The sequence below is a fragment of the Pristis pectinata genome, chromosome 11 (genome assembly GCF_009764475.1).
Source record: "Pristis pectinata isolate sPriPec2 chromosome 11, sPriPec2.1.pri, whole genome shotgun sequence".
Taxonomy (NCBI): domain Eukaryota; kingdom Metazoa; phylum Chordata; class Chondrichthyes; order Rhinopristiformes; family Pristidae; genus Pristis; species Pristis pectinata.
In genome coordinates this window covers 1,558,875-1,586,573 of record NC_067415.1, presented here as the reverse complement: position 1 = coordinate 1,586,573, position 27,699 = coordinate 1,558,875, and the positions used below count along the sequence as shown (strand labels likewise).

General features: G+C 57.7%; 1 protein-coding gene across 1 annotated transcript; it reads right to left on the bottom strand.

The window, feature by feature from the left end:
- Positions 1-121: 121 nt before the first annotated feature.
- trpc2b (transient receptor potential cation channel subfamily C member 2b) lies at positions 122-27,225 on the bottom strand. The gene is made up of 13 exons (XM_052026493.1): positions 27,172-27,225; positions 22,926-23,627; positions 14,990-15,196; positions 13,778-13,942; positions 10,964-11,138; positions 9,542-9,742; positions 9,166-9,328; positions 8,159-8,251; positions 5,509-5,701; positions 5,035-5,162; positions 4,460-4,532; positions 1,498-1,624; positions 122-830 (listed from the first exon to the last, which is right to left on the bottom strand). The coding sequence occupies exons 1-13, from the start codon at positions 27,223-27,225 to the stop codon at positions 418-420; spliced, it is 2,694 nt and encodes an 897-aa protein (XP_051882453.1). The 3' UTR covers positions 122-417.
- Positions 27,226-27,699: the final 474 nt, after the last annotated feature.

The window sequence follows — 27,699 nt, the reverse complement described above, 5'->3', positions numbered from 1 at the left end:
GTTCCCCGAGAACTTGGTCCCGTGTGTTGGTACCTGCTGTGACCTGTGTTCCCGACCCACCACCCACCCCACCCCACCCCGGAACCCAGCAGTGACCCTGGGGATCCCCACACCCACGGGACCCGGGGGCTGCCCAGTGACCAGGCGAGTCTGACGGACGATGATTTGGAAAGTTCCCGGAGAGAGACGTCCCGACCCCCAACTCATGGTCCGAGCGCTCCAGGGAACCAGGCGCTGAGGGAGAAGCTTCTACCCTACCGTTTGATTAAGGATAATGGTGGCTAAATGAAGCAGGGGAGGGTGGTCCCGGGGGAGGGTGGTCCCGGGGGTGGGTGGTCCCGGGGCTGCCCCCTGGCCCAACGCCCCCAGAGCTCCCAGTCTCGGGTCTGCTTCAGTGGGGACGGGGGTCGCCCCGGCTCAGTCCTTCACCGAGTCTCCGTGGTCCTGGCCGGCGGAGGGGCTCTCCTCCCCGCCCTCCTCTCCGGCGGGACCGCTGGCCCCCGCCCCATCGCTGGGGTAGGGCGGGCAGCCCTCCTCCTCTCCCTCCTCCGCCCCCTGCTCCGCTCCGCGGGCTGCGGGGGGGTCAGCCGCGTCGTCCGAGTTCTGGTGGACGGTCACATTAAAGGAGGACTTGCGGGAGCCGGGCTCCGAGCCCTCCTCCGGGTCCTGGAAGCGGTTGCGGGCGCCCAGAATGTACTTGCCGATGACGGCGGACGCGTCCCCGGACAAGGCGCTCCCGGCCGCCCCACCCATCCCGTACCGCAGCCGCTTGATCTCCGACTGCAGGCGGCCCACGAACTTGCTCAGCTCCGTGATCCGGTTCCCGAGGTCTGCGGGGAGAGGGGGAGAGAAGAGAATCCGTGGGTGCTCGGTGGGACCCTACCTCACTGCCCCCCCCTCAGCACTGCCCCCCCACAGTGTGACCCCCCCCCCTCAGCACTGTCCCTCCCAGTGTGACCCCCCCTCAGTACCACCCCCCCACAGTGTGACCCCCCCAGCACTGCCCCCCCACAGTGTGACCCCCCTCAGTACCGCCCCTCCCAGTGTGACCCTCCCTCAGCACCGCCCCTCCCACAGTGTGACCCCCCCTCAGCACTGCCCCTCCCAGTGTGACCCTCCCTCAGTACCGTCCCTCCCACAGTGTGACCCCCCTCAGTACCACCCCCCCACAGTGTGACCCCCCTCAGTATCACCCCCACCCCACAGTGTGACCCCCCCCCCACAGTGGGGTGACGGATGTGGGTGAGGGGCTGGGGTGACCACGGGGAGGGGGTCCTGTGCCGGTGGGCGCCGCGGACGGGGTTTCAGTGTTGGCGATGGGGGGGGGGGTTGGGAACGGGTTCAACAGGAGGGTCCGGAGGTGAACTGGAGGAAAACCACTGGGGGGGGGGGGGGGATCTGGGTGTAAGGGGGGGCTGGCAGATGGCAGAAGGGCCAAGCGGTCTGTGGGACCAGAGCCGGGGGGTGGGGGCAGAGTTGGGGGGTTCGTCCTCTCACCTTTCCGCTGCTTCTCGGCGAACTCCTGGCGGGACGTCTCGATGTACCTGTGCACCAGGGTCTTGATCACCTGCAGGCGGTAGGCTTCCCGTCCCTCCGCCTGGGTCATCCCCAGCCCCGAGTTCCCCTGGGACATCAACGGCAGCGTCAGCCGCACCCCTAAACCCACCCCAAACCCCGCATCCTCACCCCCAAACCCACCCGAAACCCCACCCTCACCCCAAACCCCGCAACCTCACCCCCACTGCACCCCTAAACCCACCCCAAACCCCGCACCCTCACCCCCAAACCCACCCGAAACCCCACCCTCACCCCAAACCCTGCAACCTCACCCCCACTGCACCCCTAAACCCACCCCAAACCCCGCACCCTCACCCCCAAACCCACCCGAAACCCCACCCTCACCCCAAACCCCGCAGCCCACTGCACCCCAACCCCCGGTCCACCTGCCAACCGCACCCCCACACCCCGCCCTGACCCAGCCCACACCATGACCCCCAAACCCCTCCCTCCCCCAACCCCCACTCCACCCGCCAACCCCACCCTGACCTATCTCCCTCCCTTCCCCAAACCCCACCCTGACCCCAAACCCCACCCTCACCCCCAAACCTCACCATCTCCCATAAACCCCTCCTTCCCCTAAACCCCACCTTCCCCCCAAACCCCGCCCTCTCTCCCCAACCCCTCCATCCCCCAATCCCTGCCCTCACCCTGTACCCCGCCCTCCTAAACCCTCCCCGAACTGTGCCCTCTCCCCCAAACCCCACCCTCCCCTAAACCCCATCCTGTCCCCCAAACCCACCACCCCCTCCCTCCCCTAAACCCCACCACCCTCAACCCCAACCCCCATCCCACCTCCCTCCCCAAATGTTCCAGGACGAGGGTGGAGGCAGCTGCCCCAGGAGTGACGGGATGGGACAAGCAGGGAGAGAAGAGCGACTTCCCGGGAGGAGACGGACAGGTCCAGGGAGAGTCACGGAGTTACAGAGTGGTACAGCACAGAGATAGGCCCTTTGGCCCACCACACCCATGCTGACCCTTTGCCCGTCTATGCTACTCCCATTTGCCCATGAGGACCGTATCCTTCCACACCTGATACACAGTGTATCATGCATCTGATACACGGTGACTGTCTCTGATCCCAGCAGATGTTCCTGACATCAACCCCTCTCCGTGTAAAACCTTACTCCTCAGATCCCCTTTAAACCTCCTTCCCCTCGCCTTAACCTGCCCCTCCTGGTTTTGACACCCCTACCCTGGGAAAAACTCCATCCACCGTATCTACGCCCCTCGTGATTTTATAAACCTCCATCAGCTCACCCGTTGCCCCCTTCACTCCAGGAGAACAGTCCCAGCCTGTCCAATCTCTCCCCATCACTGAAGTCCTCCAATCCAGGCAACACCCTGGTGAATCCCCTCTGCACTCCCTCCAGCACAGCCACACCCTTCCTATAACGAGGCGACCAGAACCACACACTCCAAGTGTTTTGTAAAGTTGCAACAGAACGTCCCAGCTCTTGTACTCTCTGTGCCGACCTTTTTCACCACTCTGGATACTTCAGCCAGGTATGGACTTGGACCATGAGGTGGTCCAAGTATCGTCGGAATTAAATTCTAACCGGCAACAGTCTGCCCAACTTCCCATCGGAAATATGTGCTGCTGTAGCCTTGGACACCCATCCTCGCCGTCCACACCACCACCAACGTTCACGTGATTCACAGCTTACTAATGGTACCTCCTGCAACTACGTCCAATATCCATCAGTCCCAGCACCGATCCTAGTGGTACACCTCTGGTCACGGAATCTGGGGGAGCCAGAGGGAACGTGGGGAGGACAGGTTACAGGGAGATAAATGGGGGAATGGGATTGATGGGATTACTGAGAGCCAGCATAGTCTCAAGGGGCCAAATGGCCTCCTCCTCCGCTGTGAGGAAATGTGGGATGAGAAGGAGCAAGGATTGGATGGGGCGGACCCAGGGAAACTCCTGTCTCTGCTGGGAGGGGTCCAGAACGTCAGCACGAGTCAGTCGCGCAGGAGACCGTGACAACGTGCGTCAGTGTGTGGACAACACGACATGGGAACGTAGGCCGTTCAGCCCCTCAGCACGCTGCACCGTTCAACAAGATCACAGCTGATTCTTGCCCTCTGCAACACTTCCTGAACTGAACCCAAGCCCCTCGAATGTCTGAAACCCACCGCTCTCTGTTTTAAATGTACCCTGAGGCAGCCCCACAGAGTGTGGGGAGGGATCCCCACAGGTTCACCACCCTCTGGGTGAAGACACGTCTCCTATCTCTGTCCGGTGTCGTCACCCCCTGAGACTGGGACCCCTGGTTCCGGACTTCCCAGCCAGGGCAAGCATGGAGCAGATGGGCCAAAGGGCTGTATGACTCTGTGACTCGATGAGCTTGAGCAGAGGGAGGTCACTGCCTGCCTGATGGAGGGAATGGGCTGGTGAGCCTGAGGTTCCATGTCCGGCTCCACGGGTTCAGCGGGCACGAGGTTACCCAAAGGTACCAGCAGGGTGCAAGGGAGAGGGTGGTGCAGGAGCAGGAGGGAACCCACCCCTCGCCGTCCCCCTGTACGCAGTCACTGATGTGTGAGCGCACTGAGGGTCAGTGTGTGTGGGACCCGTCCCCCAGTGAGGGTCAGTGTGTGTGGGATTGTCCCCCAGTGAGGGTCAGTGTGTGTGTGTGTGTGTGTGTGTGTGTGTGTGTGTGTGTGTGTGTGTGTGTGTGTGTGTGTGTGTGTGTGTGTGTGTGTCCCGTCCCCTGGTGAGGGTCAGTGTGTGTGGGACCCAGTGTGGATCGGTGTGAGGGTGCAAGGGACATGTGCCTGTGAGTGAGGGTGCGAGGTTGGGAGGGTGCGAGGGACGTGTTCCCCAGTGATTGAGGGGGTGAGGGTGCGAGGGACAGGCTGACGTGTGGAGAGGCTGATCGAGGGGTGAGGGGTCACTCACGATGGTGGAGGGCAGCGGAGGGTAGTCGTTCTGCTTCTTGCCGCTGATACAACACAGCTTCCGGAAAATCCACCTGTGGGACCGAGAGTCAAAGTGTGAGGGCTGTGCACAGCAAGATCCCACAGCACCGTTACCCCCATGGGCAGTGCCCAGAGAACCACTACACACAGACACCAGCAGCAGATTTACCCCCCTCCAGGGGCTGACTGTCACCACCCCTCCCCCACTGCCCTGTCTGAGGCTGGGGAGGGGCTGAATGTTAGTCACACTGCCCAACCCCACCCTGGGGACACGTGTCAATGTACAGGTCAACACCCATCCTGGAATCTGTTCTGTGACTGGTCACACTCCTTCTGACTCTCACCCCCTCCGGCCCCTACACCCCTCCCGATCAGGGATCCCATTCCCAGACCCCTGTTCCTCTGTGACAGGGGTCGGTCCCGGGTCCTTGCTGGGGTCCCGGTAACAGATGTGGCCAGAGGTCCCTCAGGAGGGACATCTCCATTGCCGGCCTGTTGTGCTCTACCCTCTGGGGCCGGGTGAGGGACCCCGGCGTTATCCTGCCACACACTCACCTGATGAAGTAGAAGAAGGATTTGGGAGTTGGGATGATGTTGAAGGGAACAGGGAGCGTGAGGCCCTCACGGAAGTAGCAAAGGTACAACTTGGAGCGGGCAAATTTCCACTCAACATCTGCATCGTCCTGGGAACAAAGAGGCAGAGCAAGTGAAATGGAGTTTGGGGAATTATAGATCCCACACCAGTGACCAACAGCATCCAAACAGGAACACAGCACGGGTCAGACAGAGTGAGGATCCCTCCGCACCGTCCCATCACACACTCCCGGGGTCAGACAGAGTGAGGCTCCCTCCGCACCATCCCGTCACACACTCCTGGGGTTAGACACAGAGCGAAGCTCCCTCTAAGCTGTCCCATCACAAACTCCCGGGGTCAGACACAGGGTGAGGTTCCCTCCACACTGTCCCGTCACACACTCCCAGGGTCAGTCACAGAGTGAGGCTGTTGTCCTGGACACGGGTTTGACCCACCTCGATCTTCTGGAAGGAGTTGGTGATCATAGCGACTAACATGTTGAGAAGCACTATGACCATAATAATGGTGAAAATCCCGTACAGGATGCGACCCACGAACTCAGCCACCACGTAGTCGGACACATCCACCGACGTGGGCTCCTCCATACCAAACATGGTCCAGAAGAGGAACTGCAGGGTACCGTTGAAGCTGGAGTGGGAACGAGAGGTTCCGTTAATTTGGCATCGAGAAGGGGGGCACTTCAGCAGGGACAGGCAGCACAGATCCACACAGTGACTGCCGATTGGAGCCAGGACCTTGGGATCTCCGATTGAGGTCACAGGGAGCACTTCAGCCGAACTTCTTGTCCTTACTGTTGACTCTGTGTGTGTGTGTGTGTGTGTGTGTGTGTGTGTGTGTGTGTGTGTGTGTGTGAGAGAGAGTGTGAGAGAGTGTGTGTGTGTGAGAGAGTGTGTGTGAGTGTGTGTGAGTGTGTGTGTGTGTGAGAGAGTGTGTGTGTGTGAGAGTGAGAGTGTGTGTGTGTGTGAGAGTGTGTGTGTGAGTGTGTGTGTGTGAGTGAGTGTGTGTGAGTGTGTGTGTGTGAGTGTGAGTGTGTGTGTGATTGAGTGTGAGCACAGGCGACCCCACTCCAGCTACAACTTGCTCCACATGACCTTTGAATGACAGCCCAGGACTGCATCAGTCTCCTGAACTATTCACTCGTCTCTCTCCTGTAGCCTTCACTGACGTCTGTGCAGGAACCTTTGGGACCTGCTCCCACCCTTAACCCCCACTGCTCCTGCAGGTGCAGGCTGACCTCTCCTGCCACCGTTCACTGCACCCATCAGTCAGCGAGCTGTTGGTACTGACCACCCCCAGTCTTTCATCCAAGCTCTTCGTGGATACAGTGAAAGTCCAGGACCCAGAGCAGAACCCCAGCAGTCACTGCACTGCCCACACTCACTAATCCAACCACCTCACCACCCACCCGAGGCCACAGTTTGCCCCGCACATTGCTGTTAACAATCTTTCCTGTGGAGCCTAATCAAGATCCCCACCCACCCTGGACATTCTCTCCTCTCCCCCCTCCCATCAGGCAGAGGATATAAAAGCCTGAGAGCACGTACCACCAGGCTCAAGGACAGCTTCTGTCCCGCTGTTATCAGACTCCTGAATGGACCTCTTGTATGATAAAGATGGACTCTTGACCTCACAATCTACCTTGGCGTGGCCCTTGCACCTTATTGTCTGCCCGCACTGAACTTTCTCTGTAACTAGAGCCATAGAGTCATACAGCACGGAAACTGTGGCCCATGGCCACAGCATGGCCCATCTGGTCCATGCTGACCAAGATGTCCCATCTAAGCCAGTCCCATCTGCCCGCATTTGGCCCATATTCCTCTAAACCTTTCCCATCCATGGACCTGTCCAACTGTCTTTTAAATGTTGTTACTGTACCTGCCTCAACCACTTCCTCTGGCAGCTCGTTCCACATACTCACCACTCTTTGTATAATAAAGTTGCCCTTCAAGTTCCTATTAAATCTCTCCCCTCTCACAAACCTGTGCCCTCTAGTTCGTGATTCCCCAACTCTGGGAAAAAGACTGAGTGCGTTCACCCTATCGATGCCTCTCATGATTTTATGCACCTCTATGTGGTCACCCCTCATTCTCCTACGCTCCAAGGAATAAAGTCCCATCCTGCCTAGCCTCAGGCCTTTGAGTCCTGGCAACCTCCTTGCAAATCTTCTCTGCCTGCTGTCCAGTTCAACCATGACACTATATCCTGCACATTGTTTTCTTTATCTACCTTGATGTACTTATGCCGAAATGATCTGTCTCGATGGCACACACAACAAAAGCTTTTCACTGTATCTTGGTACAAGTGACTATAATCAACCAATTACCTTGCTGAGTGACTTCTGGAAGTGCCTCAGTGATGCTGCTTGACATTCCCTCAGTCCCACACAAGATGCTCCCCTTAGATCAACTCACCCACTTACAAATCCGGCACCACTCAAACACTCAAACCCATCTCAGCATCAACCTACAGAACCAGGCCGTTCCTCCCCTGCACTACAAGGACAGCTTCTACCCCACTGTGATAAGGCTATTGAACGGTTCCCTTATACGATGAGATGGACTCTGACCTCACAATCTATCTTGTGACCTTGCACCTTATTGCACTGCACTTTCTCTGTAGCTGTGACACTTTACTCTGTACTGTTATTTGTTTTTACCTGTACTACATCAATGCACTTTGTACTCACTCAATGTAACTGCACTGTGTAATGAATTGACCTGTACCATCGGTTTGCAAGACAAGTTTTTCACTGCACCTCGGTACAAGTGACAATAATAAACCAATCCCAATCCCTCTCCTCCCCTCCCCTCCCCCCCCTCCCCTTCTGCTCCCTCCCTTCCTCCTCCATGCCTGCCCTCCCTTCCCCCCCGTCCCCCTCCCCTGCCCTCCCCCTGTTCCTGCCCCGTTCCCAGTCCCCGGTGATGGTCTCCCTGCTCTGGGGGGCAGACCCATCAGCGGAGTGCCCCATCAGTGACCCTCTGCCCCTGATGGTTCCACCCCCCATGTCATGGCCTCAAGTGGGGGGCTGTGGAGCTGGGGGTGGGAGGGGGAGAGCTGCAGACAGGGTTCTAGGAGATCTCTTACTTGCCGAGGCGCTCCAGGTCGACGTAGTGGACGTAGATGTTGTTGATGCCGCACAGGAAGGCCGTCAGGATGATCATCAGCAGGAACATGAACCTGGAACACGGCAACACGCCGAGTCAGCACCCCCAACACGCAATCGTCACGGAACGGGTCACGGGCACCGTGGCCCACACCTGGAGAGTCCAAGCTGGGGGGGGGGGGAGGGGGTGGGGAGGAGGGCGAGGGAGGGGGAGGATGGGAGTGGGTGTGGAGGGCAGGGCGAGGGAGGGGTGAGGGAGGTGCGAGGTGAGGGAGGTCCAGGGAGATGGGGGTGGGGGAGGGGAAGGAGGGAGGTGAGTGGGGGTGGGGGAGAGTGGGTGTGGAGGGTGAGGGAGGGGGTGAGGGAGGTGGGAGGCGGGGAGAGGGAGGTGGGAGGCGGGGAGAGGGAGGGAGGAGGTGGGGGGTGGGGAAGGGTGAGGGGGATGGGGAGGGGGGGTGGGGGGTAGGGGGTGTGTGATGGGGGAGTGATGGGGTCACCGACCTTGCTGAATTGTCCTGTGTGGTTTTGGGAGCCAGACTGAACTGAACAACCCCCCCCCCCCCATTCACCCCACCCCTGGGGTGGGGGCGCCCCTGGAGCGGGGGGGGGGGTGCAGATGGGAACTGGACCCGTCCCACCACAGAGTGGGGGCAGAGGAGGGGTGGGGGCGCCCTGGTTGCTCTCTGTCGAAACCGACTGCCTGCCCCACTTCTGGGGTGGGGGGGAGTCGGTGCCTGGGAACAGGGGTCCCGTATGGGGGGGGTGGGGGGGCGGGTGTGGGGGGTGTGTTGGGGGGGGTTTGTAGGGTGGGGGGTGTGTGTAGTTTGGGGGTGTGTGGGGAGTGTGTGGGGGGTGGGAGGGTGGGGGGTGGGTGGTGTGTGGGGTGGGAGTGTGGGGGGTGGGGGGTGTGTGGGGTGGGAGGGTGGGGGGTGGGGGGTGTCTGGGGGTGGCCGGCTGGCGGGCACAGTGGGACGATCCGGGCACCCACCTCATCATGTCGTCGATCATCCTGCCGATGGAGATCTGCAGGGTCCCAAGCGTCTCGTGTGCGGGCAGGATGGAGGTTAGCCGGGCCAGGCTCAGCATGCTGGTGATGGCGAACAGCACCTCGGCCACCATCTGGGGGTCTTCCTGCATCCACTGGTGTCTGTCTGTGGGGAACCGGAGCGTCCGTCAGAGACACGAAGCACCGCTGCCGGCTGCTGTGTCCCCGCCGGGTCCCCAGCCCGTGCCCGCCGGTTCCACTGGGTCCCCACCCCGTCCACACACACACTCCCCCCACACTCCCCCTCACACACACTCCTCTGCACACACCCCCACTCCCCCCCACACACACACACACTCGCCCCGTTGCCCCCCCTCACCGATGCTGGTGAAGTACAGGCAGTAGAAGGACTGTGCGTCGGCCTGGCAGTACAGCTGGCCGCTCAGGTAGATGACGATGCGCAGGGCGAAGGAAGCCAGGTACATGCTGAGGATGACGATGTCCAGGAAGTTCCACCAGTCCAGCAGGTAACTGCGCAGCCCCTCGATCCACACCTCCTTGCACTCATACCAGAAGTAACCTTCAGAGAGACAACGTCAGGCAGTGGGCTCACTAACCCCCCGCCCCTCGATTCCCGGAGTATCCAACCATCCTCGATCTCCATCTGGGACACAGTCTGTGACTGAGTCCCCACCGCTTGCGGGGGAGAGAGATCCAAAGACCAACCACCCTCTGGATGAAGAAGCATTCTCATCCCCGTCCTGAACAGTGACCCCTTAGACTGGGACCCTGGTTCTAGGATCCCCAGCCAGGGAAAGGCACTGTCCCAGCTCCCCCCACACTGCTCCCCCCCACAACTGCCCCCGCCCCCCACAACTGCTCTTCCTCCAGAGCGCCTGCCCACGCTGTCGGTTCTCCACCTCTGACCCATGTCTCTCCTCCTCAGCGTCGCGCTGGGGACCCTGGGCTCCTCGAGGCCGGGGGGACGTTAAGGGCAGATGTGACGTGGCCATTCCAAATCCCTGAAGGTCTCCAGTTTCATACAACACTGAGGGAGGCCACTTGGCCCCTTGACTCCATGTTGGCTCTTGGAGCGGTCCCATTGTCCCACAGTTCCCCGTGACCCACTCCCCCCACACTCCCACCCACTCCCCCCAGACCCCAGCCTTCACCCACACACTGGGGGCAATTACCCCACCGACCTGCACAGTTGGGATGTAGGAGGGAACCGGAGCTCCCGGGGGAGACCCAGGCAGTTGCAAGGGGCTTTGTTTTGTCTAATTGTGTTTAATTTACGCCCCACTGTCACTCCCAGCCCACAGCCACTCACTGCAGTGAAACATTTCCTCTGGATCCACTCTGTGAATCTGGAGCCTGTGCTGTGGGAAACAGTTCCCCCTCATTTACAGGGGTAGCCCTGTGTTGGTGGGTAGAGCCTCTGCCTCACAGCTCCAGAGACCCTGGTTTGATCCCGACCTCCAGCGCTGTAGGTGTGGAGTTTGCACGTTCTCTCTGTGACGGGGTGGGTCTCCCCCCGGGGGATCTGGTTCCCTCCCACATCCCAACGATGTGTGGGTCAGTGGGTTATTGGTCCGAGTGTGTAGGAGTAAGTTCCAGGGCTACGGGGGAATGAGAGGGGAATGGGACTGATGGGAGCTGGCATGGACCCGATGGGTTGAATGGCTTCCTTATGCTCTCCTTATCCATTGGCCTGTGCTGCTACATTCCATCACTCTGAATTAACTCCCTCCGGAACAGAGGAACATCTGCAGCCTCTGGGAATCCAGATGTGGCAACTTACCCACCACCCAGATCATGTGGAAGGAGTTGAGGTAGATGGGATGGTTCCTGGACGAGGCCACGTCGCGGTACTGCTGGGCGAGGATGGACTCCACTAGGAGGACGACCAGGAACCAGATGTAGGACGAGGAGTGGAGGAGGAACTTGATTACTGGTGTGCGGATAAACTGCCCGATCTGGGAAAAGATGGAGACATCACTCAGATTGGCAGGTCCAGGGCCCCGGAACCCCACCTCCCACTCTCCAGTTTTTTTGAAGAGGTAACCAAGAAGGCAGGGCGATCGACGTTGCCAAATGGACTTTAGCAAGGTCTTCGACAAGGTTCCACATGGAAGACTAGTGTGGAAAGTTGACTCGTGGTGTTCCCCAGGGTCGGTGCTGGGCCCATTGCCGTCTGTCATTTATACAAACAATTTGGATGAGAGTGTACAAGGCATGGTTAGTAAGTTCGTAGCTGATACTAAAATAGGTGGTAACATAGACAGTGAAAAAGGTTATCAAAACTTAAAGGGGGATCTCGATCAGCTGGGTAAGTGAGCCGAGGAATAGCAAAGTGTTGCATTTTGAGAAGTCAAACTAAGATAGGACTTTCATAGTGTATGGTAGGGGAGTGTTGTGGAACAGGGGACCGAGGAGTACAAGTACATGGTTCCCTGAAAGTGGCAGCATAGGTAGACAGGGTGGTGAAGAAGGGTTTTGGCACACTGGCCTTCAGTCAGGGCATTGAATATAGCAGTTGGGCTGTTGTATTGCAGTTGTACAAGACGTCAGTGAGGCCACACTTGGAGCACTGTGCACAGTTTTGGTCGCCCTGTTATAGGAAAGACGTCATTAAGTTGGAAGGAGTGGAAAGAAAATTTCCAAGCATGTTGCCAGGACCCAGAGGCCTGAGTTACAGGGAGAGGTTGGGCAGGCTGGGACATAGAACATAGAAAACCTACACCACAATTCAGGCCCTTCGGCCCACAAAGCTGTGCCAAACATGTCCCTACCCTAGAAATTACTAGGCTTACCCATAGCCATCTATTTTACTCAGCTCCATATATCAATCTAACAGTCTCTGTAAAGACCCTATCGTATCCGCCTCCACCACTGTTGCCGGCAACCCATTCCCCGCACTCACCACTCTCTGAGTAAAAAACTTACCCCTGACATCTCCTCTATATCTACTCTGCAGCACCTTAGACCTGTGTCCTCTTGTGGCCACCATTTCAGCCTTGGGAAAAAGCCTCTGACTATCCACACGATCAATACCTCTCGTCATCTTATACACCTCTATCAGGTCCCCCCTCATCCTCCGTCTCTCCAAGGAGAAAAGGCCGAGTTCCCTCAACCTGCTTTCATAAGGCAGGCTCCACAATCCAGGCAGCATCCTTGTAAATCTCCTCTGCACCCTCTCTATGGCTTCCACATCCTTCCTGTAGTGAGGCGACCAGAACTGAGCACAATACTCCAAGTGGGGTCTGACCAGGGTCCTATATAGCTGCAACAATACCTCCCAGCTCCTAAATGCAATTCCCCAATTGATGAAGGACAATACACCATATGCCTTCTTAACCACAGAGTCAACCTGTGCAGCCGCTTTGAGCGTCCTATGGACTCGGACCCCAAGATCCCTCTGATCCTCCACACTGCCAAGAGTCCTACCATTAACACTATATTCCGCGAACATATTTGACCTACCTAAGGGACGTTATTCCTCGGAGCGTAGGAAGGGTGATTGTATAAGGGTGTATAAAATCATGAGGGGCATCGATAGGGTGAACGTATGCAGTCTTTTTCCCAGAGTCAGGGAATCAAGAACTAGAGGGCACAGGTTTAAGGTGGGGGGGGGGGGTTAATAGGAACCTGAGGGGCAACTTTCTTTTACACAGAGGGTGGTGAGTATATGGAACGGGCTGCCAGAGGAACTGGGTGAGGCAGGGACAATGACAACGTTTAAGAGGCACTCAGACAGGTGCATGGACAGGAGGGATCTGGACCAAACACGGGGAAATGGGACTGGCTTCGATGGGAATCTTGGTCGGCATGGACCAGTTGGGCCGAATGGCCTCTGGGCTGTGTGACTGTCCCAGGACGGATGGGAATGAGGGGCTGGGAGGAAACCTTGGTCAGAGGGGGCGGCAGGTGACTGAGGGAAGGTCAGGAGGGATGTTCCCTCTGGGAGAGGGTCAGTAATGGGGGGCTGGGAGTGGTGAGCATCCCCCCACCCACCGGGACTGCTCCACCTCCCTGGGACCCCTTCTTTCCCGTGACCCCGCCCCCGGGACCACCCCTCCCCAAAGCACCCCGAAGCCTCCCTGCCACAGATACTCTCCCCACCGAGAGCCAACACCACAAGAAACCCCCTCCCTGGGACCCTCCCCACCCCAGGACCACCTCCTTCCCAGGGACCTTCCCAGGATCATCCCCTCCCTAGAAACGCCTCCCCTCCTTGGGACCCCTCCCTCCCCAGAATCCCCCCTCCCCGGGCCCCTCCCTCCCTGAGATCCCTCCCGCCCCAGAACCCCCTCTGCAGAATCCCTCCCACCTTCCTGGGACCCCAGCCCAGTACACCCCCAAAACCCTCCCCATCCCAGAACAACCCCCTCCCTCCTCAGAAAACCCCCTCCCCTCCCTGGGACCCCTTCCTTCCCACAACCCCTCTGCCCTGGGACCACCCCTCCCCAGAACCCCCTCTTCCTGGGATCCCTCCCTCCTTGCCACCCCTCCTCCCCTCCCTGGGACTCTTCCCTCTCTGGAACCCCCCCCCCTTCCCCTGGACTCCCCCCACTGGGACCCCTCCAGCCTCGGGACCCTCCCGGACCCCACACACCTTGGACCTGGGTGCGATCAGGTAGACCAGGCTGAGCAGGGGCATGGTGAGGAACATCCCGGTGGAGATGAAGATGAGCCAAATGGTGCGGCTCCCTCGCCACCACGTCAGCTTCCCGCACCAGATGGACGTCAGCACCTGCTGGCAGATCGGGTGGGCCACAAACTGGGGGGGCAAGGGGACACGTCAGCGTGGGAGAAGGGGGGTTAGGGACGGGGAGGGGCAGAGGGAGAGGGAGAGGGAGGGAGGGAGGGAGAGGGAGGGAGAGAGAGAGGGAGGGAGAGAGGGAGGGAGAGAGGGAGGGAGGGAGGGAGAGAGGGAGGGAGGGAGGGAGGGAGGGAGGGAGAGAGGGAGGGAGGGAGGGAGGGAGAGAGAGGGAGGGAGGGAGAGTGGGAGGGAGGGAGAGGGAGGGAGGGAGAGAGGGAGGGAGAGAGGGAGAGGGAGGAAGGCAATGAGAAGGAGGGAGAGAGAGAGGGAGGGAGAGAGGGAGGGAGTGAGGGAGAGGGAGGGAGAGGGAGGGAGGGAGAGTGGGAGGGAGAGAGAGGGAGGGAGGGAGGGAGAGAGGGAGGGAGGGAGGGAGGGAGGGTGAGTGGGAGGGAGGGAGGGAGAGAGGGAGGGAGGGAGAGGGAGGGAGGGAGAGAGGGAGGGAGGGAGAGAGTGGGAGGGAGGGAGGGAGGGAGAGTGGGAGGGAGGGAGTGTGGGAGGGAGAGAGGGAGGGAGGGAGGGAGAGTGGGAGGGCGGGAGGGAGAGGGAGGGAGAGAGAGAGGGAGGGAGGGAGAGGGAGGGAGGGAGGGAGAGTGGGAGGGAGGGAGAGAGAGAGGGAGGGAGGGAGAGAGGGAGGGAGAGTGGGAGGGAGGGAGGGAGGGAGAGTGGGAGGGAGGGAGGGAGGGAGAGAGGGAGGGAGGGAGAGAGGGAGGGAGAGAGGGAGAGAGGGAGGGAGGGAGAGAGAGGGAGGGAGGGAGAGAGAGGGAGGGAGGGAGGGAGGGAGAGAGAGGGAGGGAGGGAGGGTGAGTGGGAGGGAGGGAGGGAGAGAGGGAGGGAGGGAGGGAGAGAGAGGGAGGGAGGGAGAGTGGGAGGGAGGGAAGGAGAGAGGGAGAGAGGGGGAGCAAAAATGGGGAGAGAGGGCAAGGATGGAGGATGAGGAGGTGGGGGGGAGAGGGAGGATGTTTTCTGACCCACCCCCCGCCCCCCCCACTGTCGCCCCCACCTCACCCTCTTCTGGTTGTAGTTGACAGCCAGCCTGAGCCGAGCCAGGTTGGGGATTCCCTCCTCGAAGGCCTGGTTGTCCATGTCCTCCACTTCCTCCTGGTCCTCGCCGCTGTCGTTGAGGATGGCGTTGACCTCGCTCTGGTTGCGACACATGCCCAGCAGCTCCACCGCCAGGTCCTCGCACAGCTCCTCCAGGTTCAGGTACTCGGGCTGCAAGGCCAGGAGGGGTCAGAGCCGAGCTCACCCACCAGCGGCCGGTCCCACCCGGAGGGGTCAGAGCCGAGCTCGTCCACCCGTGGCCAATCCCACCCGCCAGTGACTGGTCCCACCCGGGAGGGGCAGAGCCGAGCTCCCCCACCAGCTGGTCCCACCCAGAGGGGGAACCACCTTCCACAGAACCGTGCACAACGTCCTCGGCAGCTCAGACAGTGTCCGTGGAGAGAGAAACACTTCAGGATTCAAGTTGCCAACTGAAACGTTCTCCGAGTTTCTCCCCACGTGCATTCTGTTGTGGCACCTCTCACTCCCTCAGTACCGCCCCCTTTTACAAACGATACGAAAGTTTATTCAGCTAAAAGCACCACAAAAGTGAGAAACAGAGTCAAAACCTACAGCGACTGTCACAATAATCACCACAGCAACAAGAACAGATGCATAATGACAGCAGATGCAAACTAAACTACTGCAAAACCCACCACTTCAAACCAAATTACTTTTCACAGCGTCACGACACATGCGATCCCCTGAGGGGCCCACCAATCGCGGAATTCACCCAGGGTGCCTACGGATGCGAGGTTACAGCCCCTTTTTGCATATCTGCGGGGGCTGCTCCTCACCTTCTGGTTGCACTTTAGCCCCACCCTGTTTATATGTGGTCATCCAGTAAGGAGGGGGGCAAGGAGGGCTGAGGATATCCTGATGAACTTGCTCCTGGGGCTGGCTAAGGTGGCTATCTGTGGGTCCTGGAAGCAGGTAGCGGAAGGTGCTGCCTGGGTGGACTGCCATGAGATGTTCCAGGGTTATGTCCGTGCCTGGATAATCATGGAGAGGGAGTATGCGGTGTCCACAGGTACCATGGAGGCGTTCCAGCCCCGTTGGGCACCGCAGGGGATAAGCACTATCCTTGGTAGGGATGGGGATATTTTAATTTAATTTAGTTTGTGTTAGTGACTGTGTTTAGTCACTGTTATTGTACTTATTGTAGTTTTGTAGTATTGTAGATAGTATTTTGTAATAACGTATTAAAAGAGGGTGCCCGCGGAGACCGCGTGCTCCCTGTCCAAGGACACCCGCATGCGCACATAAGCACGGAAGACGGGCAGGCAGGCGGACTGGCCAGAACCCTCGGCCTCCCATCGCTGCATCCCGTGGATGGCCAACTTGGCCAGGCCCAGCAGAAGGCCCACCAGGAGATCCCCCGCGCGCCCCGCCCTGCGCTGCACCGGGTGACTGTAGATCAGCAGCGTCAGGCTGAAGTGCAGCCAGAACTTGAGCGGCAGCCCCTTCAGATACGCAAAGAGGGGCTGCAACCTCTCGCAGTCTGCGTACATGTGGTACACGGTCTCCTCCCGGCCGCAGAAGTGACAGGCGGCTGGGGTGTCGGTGAACCGGCTCGGAAGACGGTTGCACAGCACGGCCCAATGCAGCACCCACCACCCCAGGTCCCCGATGTACAGCGGGAGGACTCCCACGTAGAGAGACCTCCACCGGGGACCCCCCTCGCCGCCCGCCAGCAAGACGGCCTGCCACGGCGTGTCCAGCCGGCAGACCAGGGTGAGGAAGTGAAAGGTGTGCAGGAGCAGCCCGTACAAGAAACGTCTCGGCGCCTCGCGGAACGGCACCGTCGGCGTGTCTGCCAGGTGGCTCAGATTGTGAGAGACACCGGGCCCTGGGCCAGACCAGCAACTCCAGCAGGGAGGGGGCTGGCGCGGCCGGGACCCCCCTGGCATCGCCCCCGGCGCCCGCCGCGACGGGAGGGGGAGCGGCCACACGCTTGCCGCATGACACCGCGGCCCACACCCGCATCACATCTCTGTAGAACCCGGAGGCAGTGTCCCCAGTGGAGGAAATAGGTGGCCAGCACATGCCACTGCGGGGGGTGCTTGGTATACAGGTATCTCTGCAGTGCCCAGAGGCGGAGGGCCGCCAGCCGGGTACGCACGCACACCTCACGAGGGTCCCCTTGCCCCCCCTCCCCCCCTCCCCCCCACTGCATTCTGGTCTCCCCCACTCAGCAGCACCGGGAGGGTCCCCACCACGCCCCACCCCCCCCCCCCATTCACAGGGGCACCCTCACACCATGCCACTGAACGGGCCAGTGACCCAGGGGCACCCCAACCCCCCTCAGACACAGGGGCCAAACACACCCCCACGGGACTCCTGGCCTTGAAGGAGGCCACGATCTGGGAGACCACCACAGCAGCTGACTCCCCTCCCTCAGGCAACCCCGGATCTGCGGGGCTCCCAGCGGGGCTGTCCCCTCCCCGGAGGGCGTGCACTCCGAGTGAGCAGCCTCGACCGAGGGTGGGTCCTCCCCCTGAGACAGCCCCCGCACCGTGGGATCGCCCACCAATTCGGGGGATGCAACCCTGACAGAAGCCATGTCATCCCCCTCAGCGCCACCCTCCAGCTCCGGGGGTGGGGGGGGAGGGGGGGTCGCCCTCCGAGCACACGGCCTTCACTGGGGGTAAATCCCCCCCCCCCCCCACCACCCGGTCCCTCCGACCCCTCGGACACGTTATACCACCAACCACATGAACAGTGAGCGCCTGAAGGAATACACATTCTCGAGGTCAGGTACAGCCGGCCTGTGCAACATCGGAGTGATGCTCGACCACACGTCGCCCAGAGACCGCAGGTGAGGGAGGAGGACCTCGTCAGGGACATGGGGAAAGACGTCAGAATGGACACCCTGCTGCACAGGGGTCCCCATCGGCTCCACCGGCATGAAGACCTCCCCCTACTCAGGGCCAAGGACACCTCCTTCTCAGACCGCAAGAAAAACACAATCTTCCCGAACATCTTGGTGACCACAACACCCGCCTCGCCCCCCACAGTCTCGGCCATGGCCTGGAAACTCTAACCCTAACCATCCAGACCGACCGACGGAGGCACAGTACTGCGCGCAGTGTTCTTAGAGTCAACAGTCTGAAAGGTGACGTCTTCGCAGGAGCCATGCCTCTGGTAGCGTAGTGGTTAGCGTAACGCTGTTACAGCGCCAGTGACCCAGGTTCAATTCCTGCCACTGTCTGTAAGGAGTTTGTACGTTCTCCCCGTGTCTGCGTGGGTTTCCTCCGGGTGCTCCGGTTTCCTCCCACATTCCAAAGACGTATGGGTTAGGAAGTTGTGGGCATACTATGGTTGGCGACGGAAGCGTGGCGACACTTGCGGGATGCCCCCAGAACACTCTACGCAAAAGATGCATTTCACTGTGCTTTTCGATGTACATGCGACTAAGAAAGAAATCTCATCTTAACTGCTGCGTAGGACCGAGGCCCCGCCGTAGTAGAGCCACAGCCCGCCATGATAAGCACCACACAGCTGGTAATCACAGCACGCTGCCAGTGCGATAAACGGCGACACAACCAGCAGGGCACACCAGTAATTAGTCCTGTAAAGGAGCCGTGCGGAGAAAGGAGAGGTGGGAGTCTTCTCCAGATAAGCACACAGTCCGTGAGATGAAACTCCAGCACTGTCCCTCCCACAGCGCAGTGAAATGTCCATCACTGGGCCAGTCCGACGTCCCTCCGGCTGCACGAAAGTCCAAGGAGCCGCTGAGAAAATCTTCACCCAGTCACCCAGGCCAAATCCTCAGGTGGGGAGGGAATCTGTCGATGTTACCGACCGGAATAAATCCTGTCCCAGCTCCCCCTAAAGTTCAGAAAGGAACCCTGGCAACCCGGCAGCCACTGCCTCTCCCACAGCGCTCGAAACACGGACTGAAACCTCCTTGCAAAACAGAGTCCTCCTGAGGAGAAAACTGCTGCAGTCACTGCCTGAGCCGTGCCGTCTTCTCACAGCTCCCATCGGGCAGGAGGTACAGAAGCCTGAAGTCCCACACCACCAGGTTCAGGAACAGCTACTTCCCTTCAACCATTCGGTTCTTGAACGGACCTGCACAACCCTAACCCTACCTCAGCAACAGAGCTCTGCAGACCTCCTCTTATACTGCCACGGACTGGTCTCTGATTGTGTTTTTTGTACTAATGTCTTGTTTTGCACGGTCCTTTTTTCTTCACAGGCGTGTACCACTTATGTATAGTTTATGTTCTGTGCTGTCTGTACCTACGTGCCCGTGAAGCTGCTGCAAGTTTTTCACTGTACCTGTACCTCACCGCACTTGTGCACATGACAGTAAACTGGACTTGACCCACTGAGGAAAAGAATTCCAAAGATTCACTGCCCAGTGGCTGGGGACGTTCCTCCACATCGCAGTTCTGAATGGCTGACCCTGTTCTCAGACTGACCCCTGGTTTGGAATCTCCAGCTGGGGAATCCTCCTGCCCACATCCACAGTGTCAGGCCCCGTAACAACTCCGTGCATCACCCCTCACTCTTAAACTCCAGAACTCTGGAGAGGAGGAAGTCGAGCTGTGAGCTGTGATTGAAACAACTTCACCGAGTGCCCAAATGCATGGCAGATGCAGTTTAATGTGGATAAAGGTGAGAACGTTCACTTTGATTCCAAAACAGGAGGGCAGATGTGATGGGAACGGGAGGTGTGATGAGACCTGGATGTCTTCGTACACCTTGTCCACACCCACCATGGTAAGGTGAGATAAGATCTTTATTAGTCACATGTACATCAAAACACACAGGGAAATGCACCTTTTGTGTAGAGTGTTCTGGGGACAGCCCCCAAGTGTCGCCACGCTTCCAGCGCCGACATAGCACGCCCACAACTTCCTAACCCGTACATCTTTGGAATGTGGGAGGAAACCGGAGCATCCGGAGGAAACCCACACAGACACACGGGGAGAACGTACAAACTCCTTACAGACAGTGGCCAGAATTGAACCAGGGTCGCTGGTGCTGTAATAGCGTTACGCTAACTGCTACACTACTGTGGTACCACCTACACCAGCACATGGTCTGTACCCTTCTCTTTCTTGGTGATTCAAGCGCTCGTCCAGATACTTCTTAAATGTTGTGGGATTCTCTGCCTCCACCACCCCCTCAGGCAGTGTGTCCCAGAGTCCAACCGCCTCAGGGGGAAAGAATCTTCCTCACTTCCCTCTAGATTTCTTAATCCTTACCTGAAATCCATACCTTCCAGCTTTAGAAACTCTGCCATGGGGAGATGTTTCTTATTGTCTACCCTGTGTGTGCGTCACTTAATTTTGTAAACCACATCCCCCCTCAGCCCCCTCTGCCCCAGAGAGAACAGACTCAGCCTCTCCCCATAACTGGAACACTCCATCCCAGCCATCAAGTTCCAAGTGTCCTGGTGATCTCCCTCTGGCCGCTCCAGCGCAGTCACACTCTTCCTCTGGGGGGGGTGACCTGAACTGCACACAGCGCTCCAGCCGTGGCCAGAAACATGTTGTATAAAGTTGTACCAGAACTCCCCGTTCCATCTGCGTCCCGGCCACTGAAGGCAAGTATCCTGCTCGCCTTCCTCACCAGATTCTCCACTGGTCCTGCCACATTCAGGGATCCTTGGACTTGCACACTAAGGTCCCTCAGTTCCTCACTGCTCCCCAGGGCCCCACCATTCACGGTGTGTGTCCTCCCAAAGTGCATCATCTCACACGTGCCAGGTCATTGTCCTGCCCCACTTACCAACAGATCATCATCCTGCATCCTACGACAACCTCACTATCAACACCACCGATCCTCTGCTAATCATACCTGTGCACAGATCACGAAAGGTGAGCGGGGGGGGGGGGCAGGGGGGGTGCATCAGGTGGTTTGGGGGATGTGTTGGCTGTTGTTGGGGGGTGTTTGGAGTTTGGAAAGGGGAGGTGTTGCTTCAGTTGTACAGGGTTCTGGTGAGACCACACCTGAAGTACTGGGCACAGGTCTGGTCCCCTGTCTAAAGGGATATCCTGGCATTGCAGGCGGTCTGAGGGAGACTCACTGGGTGGGTTCCTGGACGAGATGATTGTCCTCGTGCATTAAAACAGTTACATCTGTATTCTTCTGAACTCCAGAGAATAAAGAGCAATCTTCCTGGAACAGGTAAGGTCCTGAGTGGGCATGACAGGGTAAACGTCGAGGTGTTTCCATGAGCGAAGGGCCACAAAAGAGGACACCTGGTGTCATAGAACAGAGAAGTAGGCCCTTTGGCCCACCGAGTCCGTGCCAACTATCAACACGCCAACCTGGCATCCAGTTTGCATTCCCTTGGATCCCATGGGCTCTAAATCTTTGCACCAACCTCCCTTTTGGGACCTTGTTAAACAATTCACTTCAGTCTACGTAGACTACACCACCACACTGCTCTGATCCATACTCCGTGTTACCTCTCTGAAAGCTTCAGTCAAATCAGTCAGACAGGGTCCCTCTGAGCTGACTATTCCTGATCAATCCCTGCAGCCCACCCCCTTCCTTGTGCACTGTGCAGATTAATCCTGTACCTCAGAATGTTTTCCAATAACTCAATAACTTCCCTTCCACTGACATTATTCACTGGATGGTTGACACCAAACATCTCCGCTGCTCATAGAGCCATGCAGCACGGAAACAGGCCCTTCGGCCCAACTGGTCCATGCCGACCACGGTGTCCACCTAAGCCAGTCCCATTTGCCTGTCTTTGGCCCGTATCCCGCTAAACCTTTCCTATCCATGGACCTGCACAGGAACCTTTTAGATGTTCTTGAAGTATGTTGCAAGGCAGTTTGAGCAGAAGAGTGAGGACGTTTATGGATGGAAATGGACAGTCGAGGTTACAGGTCGAACCCCTCATCTCAAGTCCCGATGAAATGTCTTGACCTGAAACGTCAACTGTCCATTTCCTTCCATAGATGCTGCCCGACCCGCTGAGATCCTCCAGCATCTTGTGTAGTCTCACCAGGACCGGGGTAGTTGGAGTATGACGTCTCTTCTCTTGGACTCAAACCCTCTCGTGTTAAAGGCCAACAGACATTGGCCTTCCCCATTGCTGCACCCGGACGTTAGGCTTCAGTGGTCGGTGTACAAGGACACACCGGTCTCTGACCACCAACACATTCTGTCCCTCACCCTTTCATAACCACTCCACATTTACCTGTTCCTTCAACAACATGCATGACCTCCCATCTTCCCACCCTATATCCCACTGCTCCCAGCTCCCACCTATTCCTTCGCCCACTTATATCCCCCGAGTCTTCATTTCACAATCAACACCGACTCCTTCTTGGTATCAGAAGCTTGGATATACAACGCATGATCCCCGCATCCAAATCCCTGAGGGATGGTGACCAGCCAGACTCAGCACCCATCCCTGGTCACGGACACTTTTCTGTGTGATACCCAGTGTTCAGCACCCACCGCTGCATCATCCCCACCAACGTGCACTCCAGGTTTATTTAGTAATCTGATGTACATCTCCTTAGTGAATGTCCAAATACGTCACATCAACTGGTTCCTCCTGATCTATTCTGCTAGATACAAACTCAGAAAACCCCAACAGATTTGTCAAACATCACTGCCCTTCCCACAGTGACCCTCCCACAGTGGGATGCTCCCTCAGTACTGCCCCTCCCACAGTACGGTGTGGAGAGTTGTGGGTGGGTGTGAGTAGGGTTGTGTTCCTGGCCTGGTGCCCAGGGTCAGACCCGATGGGTTTCTGGCCTGGTGCCCAGGGTCAGACCCGGTGGGTTCCCGGCCTGGTGCCCAGTGTCAGACCCGGTGGGTTCCCGGCCTGGTGCCCAGGGTCAGACCCGGTGGGTTCCCGGCCTGGTGCCCAGGGTCAGACCCGGTGTGTTTGCTGGGTTCCCTCCCTCCGTCTCCCTCTCACCTTGAACTCGGGCTCCTTCTTGGACAGCTGCTTCAGCTCCCTGCTGAGCTTGAAGGCACTGAGCATGGCGTCCTCGTTGGCGATGGAGAGGTAGGGTCTGCTGGCCAGTCCCTTGTAGGTGTTCATTCGGGACAGGGAGAACTTCAGCATGTCGTACTGCCGGCCATTGAGGCACTCAGGGCAGGCGCAGGAGATCTTGTGGGGGTCCGGGATGACGTGGCCTTTCTTCATCAGGAGGTCCACGATCTCGAAGAGATCCTTCTGGCAGGCGAGGGTGAGAGGGGTGACACCCGGCGCAAAACGCGAGCTGTCGATGGAGTGGTCGAACAAGGCCAGGGAGAAGGACATGATGTCCACCTTGTTGTGGCTCACCCCCTTCTGCTGGTCCAGACGCTCCAGCAGGAGCTTCACCACGTTGATCAGGTTCATGTCCACCGCCACCAGCAGGGCCTCATGGATCTGCCGGAAGTCGAACTTGACGCAGCGGAGCAGGGCCACGATGATCTCCTCGTTGCTCATGCGGATGGCCAGATTGAGGGCCTCCCTCCAGGACCGGTCCTCAGCATCGTCCAGCTGCCGCAGGATCCCATCGCTGGTCTGCAGCAGCTTGTAGAGCTTGGCCAGGTTCCCATCATAGATGGCGCCAATCAGACTGGGCGGGAACTTCATCTTCTTCCCGGCGATCTCCCTCCAGTTCTCCTCCTGTCAACAGAGAGAGGCCAGAGGATGAGCAGGTGGCAAACGGTGGCTGTTGGGGGAGGGAGGGGGGGGTGAAGGGGAGAGGGGGCTGAGGGACCACCTCACGGTGGGAGCAGAGCTCTGGCACCTCGGGAAGACTCATCCAATCCAAAGGGTCCCTGTCTCTCCCAGATCCACGTGACCCCTCAGGAACGGTGTGGTGGGGAGGGCAGAGGGCTGACACCCGACACCTACGGGCCACTCCCCAGTTGGAGATTTGCTGGGCTAACTCCCGGCATGGGGGGCTGGTCCTGTTGAGAGAGGCTGGACCGTGTGGGTCTGTGTCCCCCAGAGTGCAGAAGAACAAGGGGTGACCTTATTCTAACGCACAAGGTCCGAAGGGGGCTCGACAGGGTAGATGCTGGGATGTTCCCAGCAGTGGGAGGGTCACAGAAAGGGGGTGTAGTTACAGGAGAAGGGGCTGGTCATTGGTAGAAATGTCTTCTCTCAGAGATTGGGGGAGCTCTGGGGTTCTCTGTCCTGGTGGGTTGTGGTCAGATCACTGGGGGTATTTAAAGTGGGGGTAGCTTGTTTTCAAAAGGTCGGGGAATTGAGGGTTATGGGAATGTACACAGAGGTGAGGCTGGGGACAGATCAGCTGTGATCATACTGAGGGGTGGGGCAGACTTGAGGGGCCGAGTGGCCTACTCCTGCTGCGGAGTTCTTGTGGACAGTGGCGGTGGGCTAGAACAGTGGGCAGTGGGAGCATCAGTGCAGTGGAGAGTCAGTGAGAGGAGGGACCCAGGAGACGGAGGGGGGTACGGAGGGAGCCGGGAGGTTGCCCACAGCCCCCGGAAGGTGGGGGGATGGTGGGGGGGGGGGCAGGGGGCTGGACATTGGCCCAGGCACAGATACACCCAGGGAGGTCACCCCAGAGGTTACACGACACTGGTACGGCCACAGCTAGAGCCCACGCCCTCTCCAGAGTGGTGACCGAGACCAGACACATGGGCACCTTGGTCAGCACGGAACAGTTGGGCCGAAGGGCCTGTTTCCACGCTGTATGGCTCTGACATGAATGAAATTTAAATAAAAGTTGAAAGATTTGGTTCAATATAACACAGTCTTCAAACTGAATAAAGTAACTGACCCAAGTGCACCTGGTGAGTCAGCCGCTGTGCATCGTTTAACATCCAATGGCTGACATGAAGGAATAAGAGAGTTACAGGTCATACATCAGAATCAGCTTCATTATCACTGACTTAGATGATGTGAAATGTGTTGCTCTGTGGTGGCAGTACAGTGCAAGACATAAAATTACTATAAATGACAAAAATCAATAAATAGTGCAAAGACAGAAGTAACGAGGGAGTGTTCATGGGTTCATGAACCGTTCAGAAAGCTGACGGCGGAGGGGAAGAAGCTGTTCCTGAATTGTTAAGTGTGGGTCTTCAGGCTCCTTTACCTCCTCCCTGATGGTGGTAAGGAGAAGAGGGCATATCCCGGGTGGTGAGGGTCCTGTCAAGGTACATGTCTGAAAGGAGGGCAGGACTGCCACATCAACACTCGAGGCTATGAGGGTTTCAGGTAGATGGAGTTCAACCCAGATAAGTGTGAAGTGATACACTTCAGGAGATCGAATTTGAAGGCAGAATACAAGGTTAATGACAAGATTCTTAGCAGTGTGGAGGAACAGAGGGATCTTGGGGTCCACATCCATAGATCCCTCAAGGTTGCCACGCAGGTCGATGGGGTTGTTAAGAAGGCATATGGAGTGTTGGCCTTCATTAGTCGGGGTATTGAGTTCAAGAGCCGCGAGGTGATGTTGCAGCTCCATAGAACTCTGGTTAGACCACACTTGGAGTATTGTGTTCAGTTCTGGTCGCCTCATTATAGGAAGGATGTGGAAGCTTTAGAGAGGGTGCAGAGGAGATTTACCAGGATGCTGCCTGGATTGGAGAGCATGTCTTATGAGGATAGGTTGAGTGAGCTGGGGCTTTTATCTTTGGAGAGAAGGGGGATGAGAGGTGACTTGATAGAGGTGCACAAGATGATAAGAGGCATAGATCGAGTGGACAGTCAGAGACTTTTTCCCAGGCAACAAAGGCTAACATGAGGGGACATAATTTTAAGGTGATTGGAGGAAGGTATAAGGGAGATGTCAGGGGTAAGTTTTTTTACACAGAGAGTGGTGGGTGCATGAACGCACTGCCGGCAGAGGTTGTGGGGGTAGATACATTAGGGACATTTAAGAGACTCTTAGATAGACACATGAATGATAGAGAAATGGAGGGCTATGTGGGAGGGAAGGGTTAGATAGATCTTAGAGCAGGATAACATGTCGGCACAACATTGTGGGCTGAAGGGCCTGTACTGTGCTGTAGTGTTGGATGTTCTATGGTGGGGGCGGATGTAAAAGAGGAGGGGATCGCATTATCGATGACGGATGATGGAGGTTCTTCAAATGCAGTTGAATGGGGAAGGCCTTAGAAATACAGAAGGAGCGATCACTCTGCAGGGAGTGTGCTCTGGTTTGTCTGCATATCTGTGCCCAACAGTCAGAGGGAGGAGCAGATAGGCAGACAAGTTAGAGAGAGGTGAAGAGGGATAGGGTTAGAGTAGTCTGGGATTGCACCTCATTGTGAAAGTATTAGATGTGGTGGAAGGGAAGAGATTAGCTGAACTTACTCACAGACCGAGGCAGGAGGAATTACCTTTGCCTGTGGAGCATTTGTACAGGTGCAGTCTCCCTGTGTGAGGAGGGATGGGCCTGTGAGGGGGTACAGCAACGTTTCAGGTCCCTGGGACGGTGGGTATGTCGTATGAGCAGAGCTGAAGCAGACTGGGGCAACGGTTTTTGTGAGTTTTAGAGAATGAGAGGTGAAGTTTAATGTTTCATAAGGGCCTCGTCAGTTTGGATGCAGGGATAATATTTCCCTTGGATGCGGTGTTGGGAACTAGAGGTCACTCTCTCAGAATAACCGGTCAGCCGTTCAGGGCAGAGATGGGGAGAGATTTCTGCACCAGAGGGTGGTGAACCTTTACACTGGTAAATTAGTAAATTGGTTTGTTATTGTCACCTGTACCGAGGGACAGGGAGAAGCTTTGTTTAGCATGCCATCCATGCAGATCATTTCATCACATCAGTGCATTGAGGCAGTACAAGGGAAAACAATAACAGAATGTGGAATAAAGTGTTACAGTTACAGAGAAAGTGCAGTGCAGGCAGACAAATAAGGTGCAAGGGCATAACGAGGTAGATTGTGAGGTCAAGAGTCCATTTTACCGTACTAGGGGACCGTTCAATAGTCTTATAACAGCGGGATAGAAGCTGTCCTGGAGCCTGGTGGTACGTGCTTTCAGGCTTTTGTATCTTCTGCCCGATGGATGGGGGGAGAAGAGAGAATGTTCGGGGTGGGTGGGGTCTTTGATTACGTTAGCTGCTTTACCGAGGCAGCGGGAAGTGTAGACAGAGTCCATGGAGGGGAGGCTGGTTTCCGTGAGGTGCTGGGCCGCGTCCACAACACTCTGCGGTTTTTTGTAGTCCTGGGCAGAGCAGTTGCCGTACCAAGCGGTGATGCATCTCCAGCAGAGGCCGAGGGGGCTCAGTCACTGGGTACATTCACCATTGGGATTGATGGACTTTCGATGTTGAGGGAATCAAGGGGTAAGGGTTAGTGCAGGGAACTGGGAGTGAGGTGGACCAGGGACAAGGGGCCAAGTTTAAACCCAGCTCCTATTTCTTATGTTGGGGAAGAAGAAAATGGCAGAGAAATGAAGTGAACATTTTCTTGTCTTGGTGGGCCAAGAGCTGAAGTGACTGAGGAGCACACGGAATCAGTTCTGGGGGTGAAAACCCCCCAATAACCTCCCGGAACTTGACAGCCTGTGTCCAGGGCTTCAACGGATGGGGAGTGGACACATTCACCCTCCTAAATGGGAGGCAGCAAATGTCACCCACGGTCTAGAGGAAGGGGAGAGAGGGGGGGGATACAGACCGGTCAACTACATCAGTGCCGGGGAAATGCTGCAATCCATCGTTACAGAAGCGGGAGGGAGCCGTGGGAAGCAGAACTCGGGCAGAGCCGACACAGAA